The sequence below is a fragment of the Dendrobates tinctorius genome, unplaced genomic scaffold (assembly GCF_039654945.1).
Source record: "Dendrobates tinctorius isolate UK_male_01 unplaced genomic scaffold, ASM3965494v1 ptg000013l, whole genome shotgun sequence".
NCBI lineage: Eukaryota > Metazoa > Chordata > Amphibia > Anura > Dendrobatidae > Dendrobates > Dendrobates tinctorius.
The window spans coordinates 12563412-12575530 of NW_027361681.1; the positions used below are offsets into that span (position 1 = coordinate 12563412).

The 12119-nt window shown below is 48.1% G+C and overlaps 1 protein-coding gene across 5 annotated transcripts in view; it reads right to left on the reverse strand.

Annotated features, from left to right (window-relative positions):
• The window catches only part of SEC16A (SEC16 homolog A, endoplasmic reticulum export factor), a 94852-nt gene extending 84740 nt beyond the window's left edge, over window positions 1–10112 (reverse strand). For 2 of the 5 annotated variants that reach the window (XM_073559337.1, XM_073559327.1), the window contains exons 1-2: window positions 9953–10111; window positions 274–3819 (exon numbers count right to left, since the gene is read on the reverse strand). In XM_073559337.1, coding sequence (XP_073415438.1) covers window positions 274–3765 — 3492 coding nt within the window. In that variant the 5' untranslated portion in view covers window positions 3766–3819; window positions 9953–10111. Of the gene's footprint in view, window positions 1–273; window positions 3820–9952 lie in introns of all 5 variants that reach the window. The other 3 variants (XM_073559361.1, XM_073559353.1, XM_073559345.1) reach the window with 3 other exon arrangements.
• Between the last annotated feature and the right edge of the window lie 2007 nt (window positions 10113–12119).

Here is a 12119-nt window from a genome sequence, read left to right on the forward strand (position 1 = left end):
ATAGAACAAAGGTGCCAAGTTTACTCTTAATTCATATAAAGCTTTTATAGTAATATAACAGGGTAACTGAGTGATAGTATCATAGAAGACGTGATAGAGGTCAATGGCTTACAGGGGCGCTGCTCTCGTGAGTATCTCTATATATGTATAAATAGATCCATCTACTTGGTATATTATACCCTGGATACACTATAAAATGCATTCAAATAAATGCAGACCTCCTACAGTAAGTAGGCTGTCCCTTGAAATGCCACACATTGCCTAGAGTTTTACCTGGTAGTACAGATGAGGAGCTCGGGGGTCCGTTGGTGGGTAAGGCTGCTGGTACGGTGTGGGGTATGTGCCATAACTTCTGTAGTAATAGTATGGATCTACTTGCTGAGGAGTATGAGAGGCGGGAGGTCTTGATGGATCCGGATACTCGGCAAAGTTGACAGGTGCAGATATGCCAGTCGCAGGCTGACTAGGATATGGTGGGTGTTCAGTAGGGCCATATTTTGCCCCCGGCTCTGCAGGCCCGCTGTAAGGAAGGCCGGCAGTGTTTGGAGGACCCTGCATGTGAGCATCTGTTTGCTGTGGGTAAGCAGGAGGTTTACCTGCGATGGTTTGTGCTTGGGGCTGAGACGCAGGAGTCATGTATTCAGGAGGAGCCCCAGGTCCAGGCTGTGACATCTCAACCGCTTGGGGCTGAACGCCTTTAGTAACCTGCTGGTAAAAAACCTGTTTGTTATAATCAGATCCTGGCTGAAAATTTGGGAGAACAGTGGTCTGACTGGGATAGAGGGGCCCTGCAATTGGAGGCCTAGTTGGTACTGATGTTGGCCCATTTATGCTGTGATTGGCAGGTGTGCGTGGAACGGTGAAATCAAGTGCACCAGCATTTTCTAATTTGAAGCCATTACTACTGACCGGAGGCACATGCATTCCTGCTCCATTACCTATGTGTAAATGTGACCCAGAGCTGGGGAGCAAACTCTTACTTGTGGACTCAGTGACACTTTCATTCTTAGAAATTTTGTGATTTTCAGTCACTAAATTAAGAGGAATTTGATTAGATGGTGAAGAAAGCAGCACATTCTGAGGACGATTGGGGAGAGAGTCCGAGAAAGGCTCAATAATGGCTGGGAATTTATGAGCTGGATTAGAGGATGGGGGCGGCTTAAGAGGAGGAACAAGAGAAGATACTGCGCTCTGATCTGCAGCAAAACCGCTAGCAGGAAGCAGCTTGTCAGCAGAGAAGTCTTTAGCAGAATTAAGGCTTTTTATTTGATTGGGTAAAGAGAGAGAAAAATTAACAGGTTGCGCCAGATTATAGCTTTTACTAGGTGGAGCAATCAAAACGGGCTGATTCTGTAAAGTTTCAGTAGGCGGAGAGGACAACAAGCTGGCATAGCCGGAACTTGCCTGGGACAGGGAATGTTCATCATCCCCAATCTTTGGAGGGTTCTCCAGGTTTTCAGAAGATATGTGCTCCTTTGGTGAAGCAGAGAACTGGCTCAGATCGGGCCTGCCATGTTGTACCTCCAATGACCCTTCCTCTGGGGGTTGAATGACTTCAGTCTGAGGTTTAGAAGGTACATAAACAGCAGGAGCTGGAGGGGCCAGAAGGACATTCCCTCCAAAATTGGGCAGCTCTCCTTGTGCCCACAGCGTGGTAGCGGGACTCTCACACTTCTTATTTGAGCCGTGCGCTCTGGAGGATGGGCGTTTCTCTAGCAGTAATGTTATGTTATCCAGCGTGGATCCTCCCGGAAATTGGTGTCCACTGTTTACAGCACAAACCTCAGCGCTAGTTTTACAAGAAAATATGGTTTCCAGATTATCAGGTGGTAGTTCCAAGTTCCCAGGAGAAGCGGCCAGCCCTGCATTGTGAGAAGCTGTCGGCAGCTTATGGTTCTCTTGGACATCGCTGACTTTCGACTTATTGATATCTGTAGCTTTAACACCCGAGTGAGAACGGACGGGCTCAAAGGAGCTGTTGACACTCGCCTGAAAGATCCCGGTAGGTTTTGGTGGACTTGGTGTGAGCGGCTGAGATAGATTTCCATGGTGTGTGTTTTGCGACATTCCATGCACAGAAACGTCGCCAGACAATGGTGAGGAATCAATCTGCTTGAAGAAACTATTTTCATTCTCAAGCCTTCCACTCTCCTTCTGAATGAAGGTGCCCTCCGGCTCCTGAGGTCTTGCCGAAACAGGCAAACTTCTATGACTTAAGTTACTGTAACTAGAAGATACGCTATCCGATCTGACAGGATGAGGTGTTGCGCCAGGAGCCTCCAGGTTTGTGCCTCCTTCAGTGTGGTTCACTGTATTCTTGGGCAGAGAAAAACCAAGAACAGGTCCGTATCTAAAGGCCTCGGGGTTTACTCCAGTAGAAAATAGGCTATTAGGGGCCTCATTGGGAAGAACTTCCAAGTTCTGTACACATTCTATGTTCTCCACATTATCATACAGGAGCTCTGGAGACGCTTTGGCCTCTGCAGATTGATTTTCGGTTTTCCATGGGACATGAGGATCATGAAAACCACTGGCACTTTGGGATAATGAAGTCTGCTGAGGGTTAGGAGCGCTAGGATGTAAAGGTGAGGCAACACTAGGGACACCTGGTGGGGCAGTAAATGGATGCAAGCTCCCCTGGTAGCAAGGGCTCTGGTAGCAAGTTGTATTCACAGCTTGCTGTCCAGGACTGTGCTGCTGGTGTGTAGAAGGGATCTCCACATTTTCAGCTTCATCCCCTTTGAAGAACATGGATATGGTCCCAGAATCTGTCTCACTGCAGATTTGCCCCATAGGTCTTGCCGGCTCGCTCTGGGGTCTGTTTTCTGGTGCAGAGAATGGTGCGCCGATCTGTACGGTGTTGGGATTCGGCAGAGGAGCTTGATTAAGTGGATCCGGATATGGTCGGCTGTACCAGCTGTTGTGTTCTGGATTCTGGTTGAGTGTGTTATCCATTGGCATGAGGCTGTCATATTGCGGTATATTATGTTGCTGTACTTGACCTGATCCACCTCCAAGAGGATAAGTTACTGATGAAGTCCGTTGTGGTGCCGAAAAATATCCAGGGTCACTGGTCTGGGTAGGCAAGTGTGAAACTTCTAGGTATGGAGGGGAGTAATAGGGAGCAGTGTGAGCTGATTGCTGAGTAGCAGGGACATGGTGTGTGGAGGTAGGTGGAGTGGCTGGGGACAAGGACCATGGTGCAGTGGTTTGCTGAGACTGTAATTGAGGAGCATTACTGCTGCTATTCATTTCCGTATGAATGCCTTGCCTACTGTGAGATTGGCCCGGTACAGACACATTGGTGTTATCTAGTCCACTGGTTGTGTTTTGCAGGGATGATACAGCAGGGTGACTGGTAGGGGGTGAAGCCATGTTATTTGTAAAATGCCCAATTGGTACTGAAGGAGCAGACACATAACTATACGCGGCACCAGCTCCCAAGTAATGAGATGAAGACACCGGTGACACTTGACCTCCGTCACCAAGAGATGAGGTCAGAGGAGCAGCAGCAGACTGGGGGTACAGTGACATAGATGGACTGGGTGCTGACATAATGGTAGCATTAGGTGCAGTAGTTGGTGGAATATTTTGGGGGGTCATTCTGCCGAAAGCAAAAGGGTCTGTGACTGGTTGCACTGGTGGGGGCGCTACTGTTGAAGGAGTAGGCGTTCTCCTACGCCAGTATTGATTGGTAGTTGTCATTCCGATGCGAGGAGGTCCCCCCATCCCCGGAGGACCAGCTTGAGGAGGCGGCGGCTGCATTTTCCTCTGTAGTAACCAAAAATGATCTTCTAATGGAAATTTCAGGATACTGCCCTGCAGAGGAGAAGACAAGATGGTAAACAGCAAAGTGATGATGGCTCATGCACGGCACACAAGAAAGGCGCGGCCTCCTCAACCTGTCATTACAGGACTATACCAGAACCATCTCTGAGGATTATGATTTAAAGATGGCGGCCAGGTACTGGGCGAGACGTGGACTGGGTCACCAGTCTGTGGCCGGCCCTGTATGAGCAGTAAATATATCGTGTCTGCCATGACTAACTGCAAAGAGAAAGGTTTAGTCCACAACTAGTACAAGCCAGAGCACGAATGTCCAGGAGTGAGGGGAGCAGAGCAGGGCAGCATTGGCTCCACTGTGCAGTCACTACCCATGATTCTTTAGCCGACCAGGATGCAACACCGATCACCAGGCCTCATTACATAGTCTTCCCATGGTGCCACCTAACACCAGGGAAACCCTGGACTGCAGACACCATGCTACGTGCATACGCTGCGGATTGCTCTGCGTAATTTTACGTGCGGATTTGAAAAAAACCGCAGGTAAATCTGCAGGTCAAAAGACCTGCGGTTTATCTGCAGTTTTTCTGTGTTTTAGCCTGCGGGTTTCCCCTGCGGTTTGACACCTGCCATGGAGCAGGTGCCAAACCGCAGCGGAATCTGCACAAAGAATTGACATGCTGCTGATTTGAAACCGCAGCAAATCCGAGCGGAAAATGCCGCACAGTGTGCACTGCGGATTTCATTTTCCATAGGCTAAAAGGGTACTGTACAACGCAGCAGAAACTGCTGCGGTCCCGCAGGGCCAAAACCGCTGTGGATCCGCAGCAGAATACGCAACGTGTGCACACACCCCAAGGACATCGCCTGTAAAAAAGCAACACAAGCACGAATTCTGCAGATGAAATGAAACGTAGAAAGCAAATAACTAGCTGCAACTGACGTGGAACAGCGAACGTCAAAGAGCAAACAGCCAGAGATCATATCAGATGCCAGCGAGAGGACGCACAGCCAGAGCAGATCACATGACCCCCAGACTATGTCACCAAGACTACATGTACCAGCATATCCTGTTCTCCACTCTAAGGGTATGTGCACACGCTGCGGAATCCGCTGCGGATTAATCCGCACGGATTTTGAAAAAACCGCAGATAATCCGCAGGTCCAAAGACCTGCGGATTATCTGCGGTTTTGCCTGCGGTTTGGTCCTGCGGATTCACTATCTCCACAATGGTGGAGATAGGAACCCGCAGCGGTTTCCGCAGAAAGAATTGACATGCAATTCTTTCTGCGGATTCAAAACCGCAGCAAATCCGGGCGGTTTTTTCCGCAGCGTCGGCACAGCGTTTTTTTTTTCCCATTCAAATGAATGGTACTGTACACCGCAGCTAAAACTGAATCCGCAGCGTGTGCACACAGCCTAAGGACTATTAGACAGGCGCCCACTTCCCGGGTGGAGTAGCATTGGTATTTTAGGGGTCTTTGTAAAGTAAACTGGATGTATCAAAAATTATGTGCAAAATGTATTTTTAGGGCGCACAATCTAATCTTTAAAGGGAAAAAAAAAAAATTGTCATTTTCAACTTTATTTTTAACTTAATGTTTTAAAGCTCTCCGCTTACTGTCAATGCATGGAGAGTGTGCATTGTTTCCACTTCATGCATCACACAGCTGAGGGTTTGCTACAATAGTATCCAGTGAGATAAAACATTCTGGTCTATAAACTGATACACTGTAACAATCATTACAAGACGCTTTCAGGAGACAGAGGATGTTCTACACTGTGACAGACCCTCAGCTGGGAGAAGAAATTTCAGGCTCTCATCTCCCAGATGTAAACTACAATGTCCTCCTCTCCATCGCAGAGTAGCAAAAGCTTTTGCATCCTGCAGAGAAGCCAGAAACTAAAGAGTTAACAGGACATGACAGATTAGTTGTAAAGTCCCATTTGCAACAATATCATCCTGATCCTAAGGCCACAGCCCCTGATGAGGCCTCAGTAAATATGAAGGGGGGGGGGGTCAAAAAGCACAGTGACCAGGGACACATGTCCCACATGTTCCCAGATAACATTTCTAATGTCACCCCTAGGACTCCAGGGAATACGCAAAGAAATAAGGATGGCTTTTAGTTTCTATGGCCTGAGGGAGAAACATTCTGCGTACATGGAATATAAAGGGCAGAAATGCTCTGCAGAGCAAACTGAAGCCCTATACTTCCACCCACTGACTGATGGACAGCAAACTGATGGGGGTGGGAGGATGCTGACATGTGTCACTCATCCCGTGTTTCAAAAGTCACCAGCAGCACAGTCGCTTTCCAGGCCAAGACCCCTCCATGGCTAGCCCCACACAGCTCAATACACCGACTGAACCCCAAGTTATCTGAGGGCCATAAGCACAAAAGCCTCTTAATCATTTATACCCAGGATCACATCACACACAGAACCTGAGGATACGTGCGCATGATCAGGAATCGCTGTGGTTTTGACGCTGTGTATTTATGCAGCTTCAAAACCACACCAGCCAGATGTTACAGCATATTGGATAGGATTTCTAGAAATCCCATGCCCACTATGCGTGCCTGCGGATCACTCGCAGAAACTGACATGCGGTGCAACTTTCAGTACAGCAGCATGTCAGATTCTCATGTCACTAGTCTCTGCAACAGAAATTTCATCAATAGAAAGTATTATTGACAGCAGTAAATCCGTATGGTTCAGTGAACACACGCGGATTTACCTTCGTTCAAAGGAACGGCAGCGAAAATGCGCTGCTACTTTCGGATTGTGGGCACATAGCCTAAGGTTTACACCCAGGACCACACATCACACACAGACCCCCTTAGATTTACCTGGGACCACACATCACACACGCAGACCTCTGCCCCCACTGAGATTTACACCCGGGACCACAAATCACAAAGAACCCCCCCAAGATTTATGCCCGGGACGACACATCACAAACAGACCCCGAGATTTAGACCTGGGACCACACATCATACAAACACCCCCTGAAATTTAGATCTGGAACACCACACACACACACTAACCCCCACCAAAGATTTATACCTGGGACCACACATCACACACAGACCCCTTGAGATTTATACCCGGAATCATACATCACACACACAAACCCCCTTCAGATTTACACACAGGACCACAGCACACAGAGCCTCCCCACAGATTTAAACTCAGGACCACAAATCACACACAGACCTCTGAAGATTCATATCCAGGACCATACATCTAACACAGACAAACCCTACTGAGACCCCTAATTGGGACCATTTACCGTAATATGCAAATTGCCTCTACAGAGAGAAAGAGGGAAACAGCGCCACCTGTTGGTAGTAGCGATCCTACAAGTCACAATCAACCCTTTAACGAGTCTTGTAATATGACTTGTGATAAATGCCAAATCGGAATCTCAATTTGCAGACACGGTGTTTCGGGCTATTGGCCCTCGTCAGTGCAAAGTATGAGAACTGATTTGGCTAGGTGAGAGGCTCAGGACTGAGGTCTAAGGGTATGTGCACACGTTGCGGATTCTGCTGCGGATATGCAGCGTTTCTGCAGCTGCGGGTCCGCAGCAGATTTAGGTGTGTTGTACAGTACCATTGTTTTCAATGGTAAACTGGAAAACGCAGTGCACATGCTGTGGATTTTTCCGCGCGGTTTTGCTGCAGTTTACAATCCGCAGCATGTCAATTCTTTAGTGCAGAAACGCTGCCTGCAGTTTCACACCTCATCCATTATGAGGTGTGAAACCGCAGGGCAAAACCGCAGGACTTTAGTCCTGCGGATTTATCTGCGATTTTCACTACAAAATCCGCAGAGGCAAAAAACTCCGTGTGCACATCCGCAGCAGATTTGGCCGCTGCGCATCCGCAGCAGTCTCTGCTGCGTTGTACAGTACCTTTATACAAAATATGGAAAAAAAAAAAACCCGCTGTGCAGACGCTGCGGAATTTTTCGCGCGGATTTGCTGCGGTTTCAAAACCGCAGAAAGAATTGACATGTCAATTCTTTCTGCGGATCCGCTGTGGTTTGCCATCTCCTCCATTGGGGAGATGAAAAACCGCAGGCCAATCCGCAGAGCATTCCGCAGCATGTGCACATACCCTAAGGGGTAAGGTTCCTCCTTGGAGAGTAATTGGGACCACACATCACACACAGACCCCTGGGATTTATACCCAGGACCACACACCGACACATGAGACTTATACTCAAGACCACCCATCACACACACAAACGCCCCTAAGATTTACACCCGGGACCACACATCACAGACAGACCCCTTGAGATTTACAACCGGGACCACACATCACACACAGCCCCCTCCCCCCCAGACTTATACGCTGAACCAAAAATCACATACACAGACCCCCCTTGAGATTTATAACAGGGAACACACATCACACACAGACCCCGGGGATTTATGCCCAAGACCACATATCACACACACAGACCCCCGGGATTTATACCCAAGACCATACATCACACACACAGACCCTCGGGATTTATACCCAAGACCATACATCACACACACAGACCCTCGGGATTTATACCCAAGACCATACATCACACACAGAACCCCCTTCTACAAGATTTATAACTAGGGATCACACATCAGACAGATCACCCCCCTCAGCAAGATTTATAACCAGTATCACACATATAAACTGGGACCACTCATCACACGGAGGCCCCCCCACTCTCCAAGATTTACAACTGGGACCACACATCACACGGAGGCCCGCCTCTTCTCCAAGATTTATAACTGGGACCACACATCACACGGAGACCCCCTCTTCTCCAAGATTTATAACTGGGACCACACATCACACGGAGACCCCCTCTTCTCCAAGATTTATAACTGGGACCACACATCACACGGAGACCCCCTCTTCTCCAAGATTTATAACTGGGACCACACATCACACGGAGACCCCCCTCTTCTCCAAGATTTATAACTGGGACCACACATCACACGGAGACCCCCCTCTTCTCCAAGATTTATAACTGGGACCACACATCACACGGAGACCCCCCCCTCTTCTCCAAGATTTATAACTGGGACCACACATCACACGGAGACCCCCTCTTCTCCAAGATTTATAACTGGGACCACACATCACACGGAGACCCCCCTCTTCTCCAAGATTTATAACTGGGACCACACATCACACGGAGACCCCCCTCTTCTCCAAGATTTATAACTGGGACCACACATCACACGGAGACCCCCCTCTTCTCCAAGATTTATAACTGGGACCACACATCACACGGAGACCCCCCTCTTCTCCAAGATTTATAACTGGGACCACACATCACACGGAGACCCCCCTCTTCTCCAAGATCCATAACTGGGACCACGCATCACACGGAGACCCCCCTCTTCTCCAAGATCTATAACTGGGACAACACATCACACGGAGACCCCCCTCTTCTCCAAGATCCATAACTGGGACCACACATCACACGGAGACCCCCCCCTCTTCTCCAAGATCCATAACTGGGACCACACATCACACGGAGACCCCCCCCTCTTCTCCAAGATCCATAACTGGGACCACACATCACACGGAGACCCCCCCTCTTCTCCAAGATCTATAACTGGGACCACACATCACACGGAGACCCCCCCTCTTCTCCAAGATCTATAACTGGGACCACACATCACACGGAGACCCCCCTCTTCTCCAAGATCTATAACTGGGACAACACATCACACGGAGACCCCCCTCTTCTCCAAGATCCATAACTGGGACCACACATCACACGGAGACCCCCCCCTCTTCTCCAAGATCCATAACTGGGACCACACATCACACGGAGACCCCCCCTCTTCTCCAAGATCCATAACTGGGACCACACATCACACGGAGACCCCCCCCTCTTCTCCAAGATTTATAACTGGGACCACACATCACACGGAGAACCTACCCTCTCCAAGATTTATGACCAGGGATCACACATCAGACAGACCACCCACCTCAGCAAGATTTATAACCAGTATCACAGAGAGATACCGGGACCACTCACCACACAGCGACCCCCTTCAAGATTTATAACCAGGACCATACATCACACAGAGCCCCCAGAGAGTTATACCCAGGACCCTACATTCCCCATATTCGCGCTGTGCTCCCCGCTCCTCCTCACCTACAGTCCCAGCGGCCTCAGCTCGGCGCACACAGATCAACGGCTCCCGTTCACCGTCTACAGGCAGCGAACGAACTAAGCTGAAGTCGGCAGAGCCGCCATCTTGGATATCCGGCTCGGCGACGTGTACATTCCCACGTCAGTAAACGTAACGTTATGACGTCACCAGACCCCGATCCAAGACTGAGATCTGGGCGAGGAGGTGGGTGTCGTCTACCTCTAAATTGTGTCGCCACTGAGCGGCCGGCGGCCATATTGTTGGTTTCGGATTCTGAGGTAATCGCCGCTGCGGTTTTTCGCTGCTGACGAACTGCAAGTCCCAGCACGACAAAACGTGATTAACTCCATCTCGTCCTGCAAGGTTAGATCACGCTACACAATATTCAGTATTTTGTTAGGAAAATATTAAAATATCGAATAAATGTGATAAAGCTGAAGTTTGTTTTTTTTATTCGGGGCTAAAGATGGGCTGAAGTTGGTTTCTTATTCGTTCAGTTTCTTATTCGATAATTTTTTCTTTTCTGTTTTTTATAGTTTTAACAACAAAAAATAAGTATCACAATAATAACATACAATGCAGCGAGGTGCCCTGATGTGAATACACTTAACAGCTACAAAAACTATAAAACTGGCACAAAAATAGGCATCAGAGTGGGCACCGAAGGGCGTTAATGAAAGGGTTAAATGACTGGGCCACTGATATCACACTAAGAATACACAGATAGTGATGCCCTGCATCAAACCCAGGTCCTTACAACCTTGCTCAAATGGGTTCTGGGCATCAGAATTGGCATAAAAGTGGGCAAACAGCAGATTTTCACAGATTTGAATAAGTAACTGTTTTAAGGGGTTAAATGACTTTGGGCCAGTGATATCACAGTGCAGACATATAGAACAGGGAGCCCCACATCAAAACCAGGTCCCTCCAGCCTGGCCCAAATGGGTTCTGGGCATCAGAACTGGCATCAAAGTGGTCAGACAGTCGATTTTGGCCATTTGAATAAGTAACTGGTGTTTTTAAGGGGTTAAATGACTTTGGACCACTGATGTCAGAGTAAGAATACACAGATAGTGATGCCCCACATCAAACCCACGTACCTCCAGCCTGGCCCAAATGGGTTCTGGGCATCAGAATTGGTATCTAAGGCCTGTTTCACATTTTCGTTTCTTGACGGAAGGCTAAATCCGCCAGAGCTGTTAAAAACGGATCCACTGCCGTTGAGATAGAGAGAGATTTTTTTCAGCGCTTCCAGAACGGTATTTAGGGTTAATATGCTGGCAGGTGAAATCTGCCGGGCATGCGCACTATAAAATAGCGGACCGTCGCTGCAAAAAAACGTTGCATCGTCCGTCTCTTCCGCCCGGAAGACGCTAAAATTTTCACGGATCCGTCAAAAAACGGATCTGACGCCCGAATATCAGTCAAAATCCGCCGCTAATGCAAGTCTATGGGGGAAAAAAACGGATCCGCCAAAAAATAGGCGGGTCCGTTTTTTTCTAAAAGTGGCGGATTTTGACTGACGTCAAAAAACTGAAGAGTGAAACAGGCCTAAGTAGGCAAACAGCCACTTTGCACAGATTTGAATAAGTAACTGATGTTTTTAAGGGGTTAAATGACTTTGGGCCACTGATCTCACACTAAAAATACACACAAAGTGATGCCCTGTGTGAAACCCAGGTCCCTCCAGCCTGGCCCAAATTAGTTCTGGGCATCAGAATTGGCATCAAACTGGCAAACAGCCAATTTTCAAAGATTTGAATAAGTAACTGATGTTTTTAAGAGGTGAAATTACTATGGGCCTCTGATATCACAGTGCAGACATATATATAGAACAGGGAGCCCTTCATCAAAACCAGGTCTCTTCAGCCTGACCCAAATGTGTTCTGGGCATCAGAACTTGCATCAAAGTGGGCAGACAGTTTTGTCCATTTGAATAAGTAACTAGTGTTTTTAAGGGGTTAAATGACTGGGCCACTGATCTCACACTAAGAATACACAGATAGTGATGCCCTGTATCAAACCCAGGTCCCTCCAGCCTGGCTGAAATGAGTTCTGGGCATCAGAATTGGCTTCAAAGTGGGCAAACAGCCAATTTTCACAGATTTGAATAAGTAACTGATATCTTTAAGGGATTACATGACTTTGTGCCACTGATTTCACACTTAG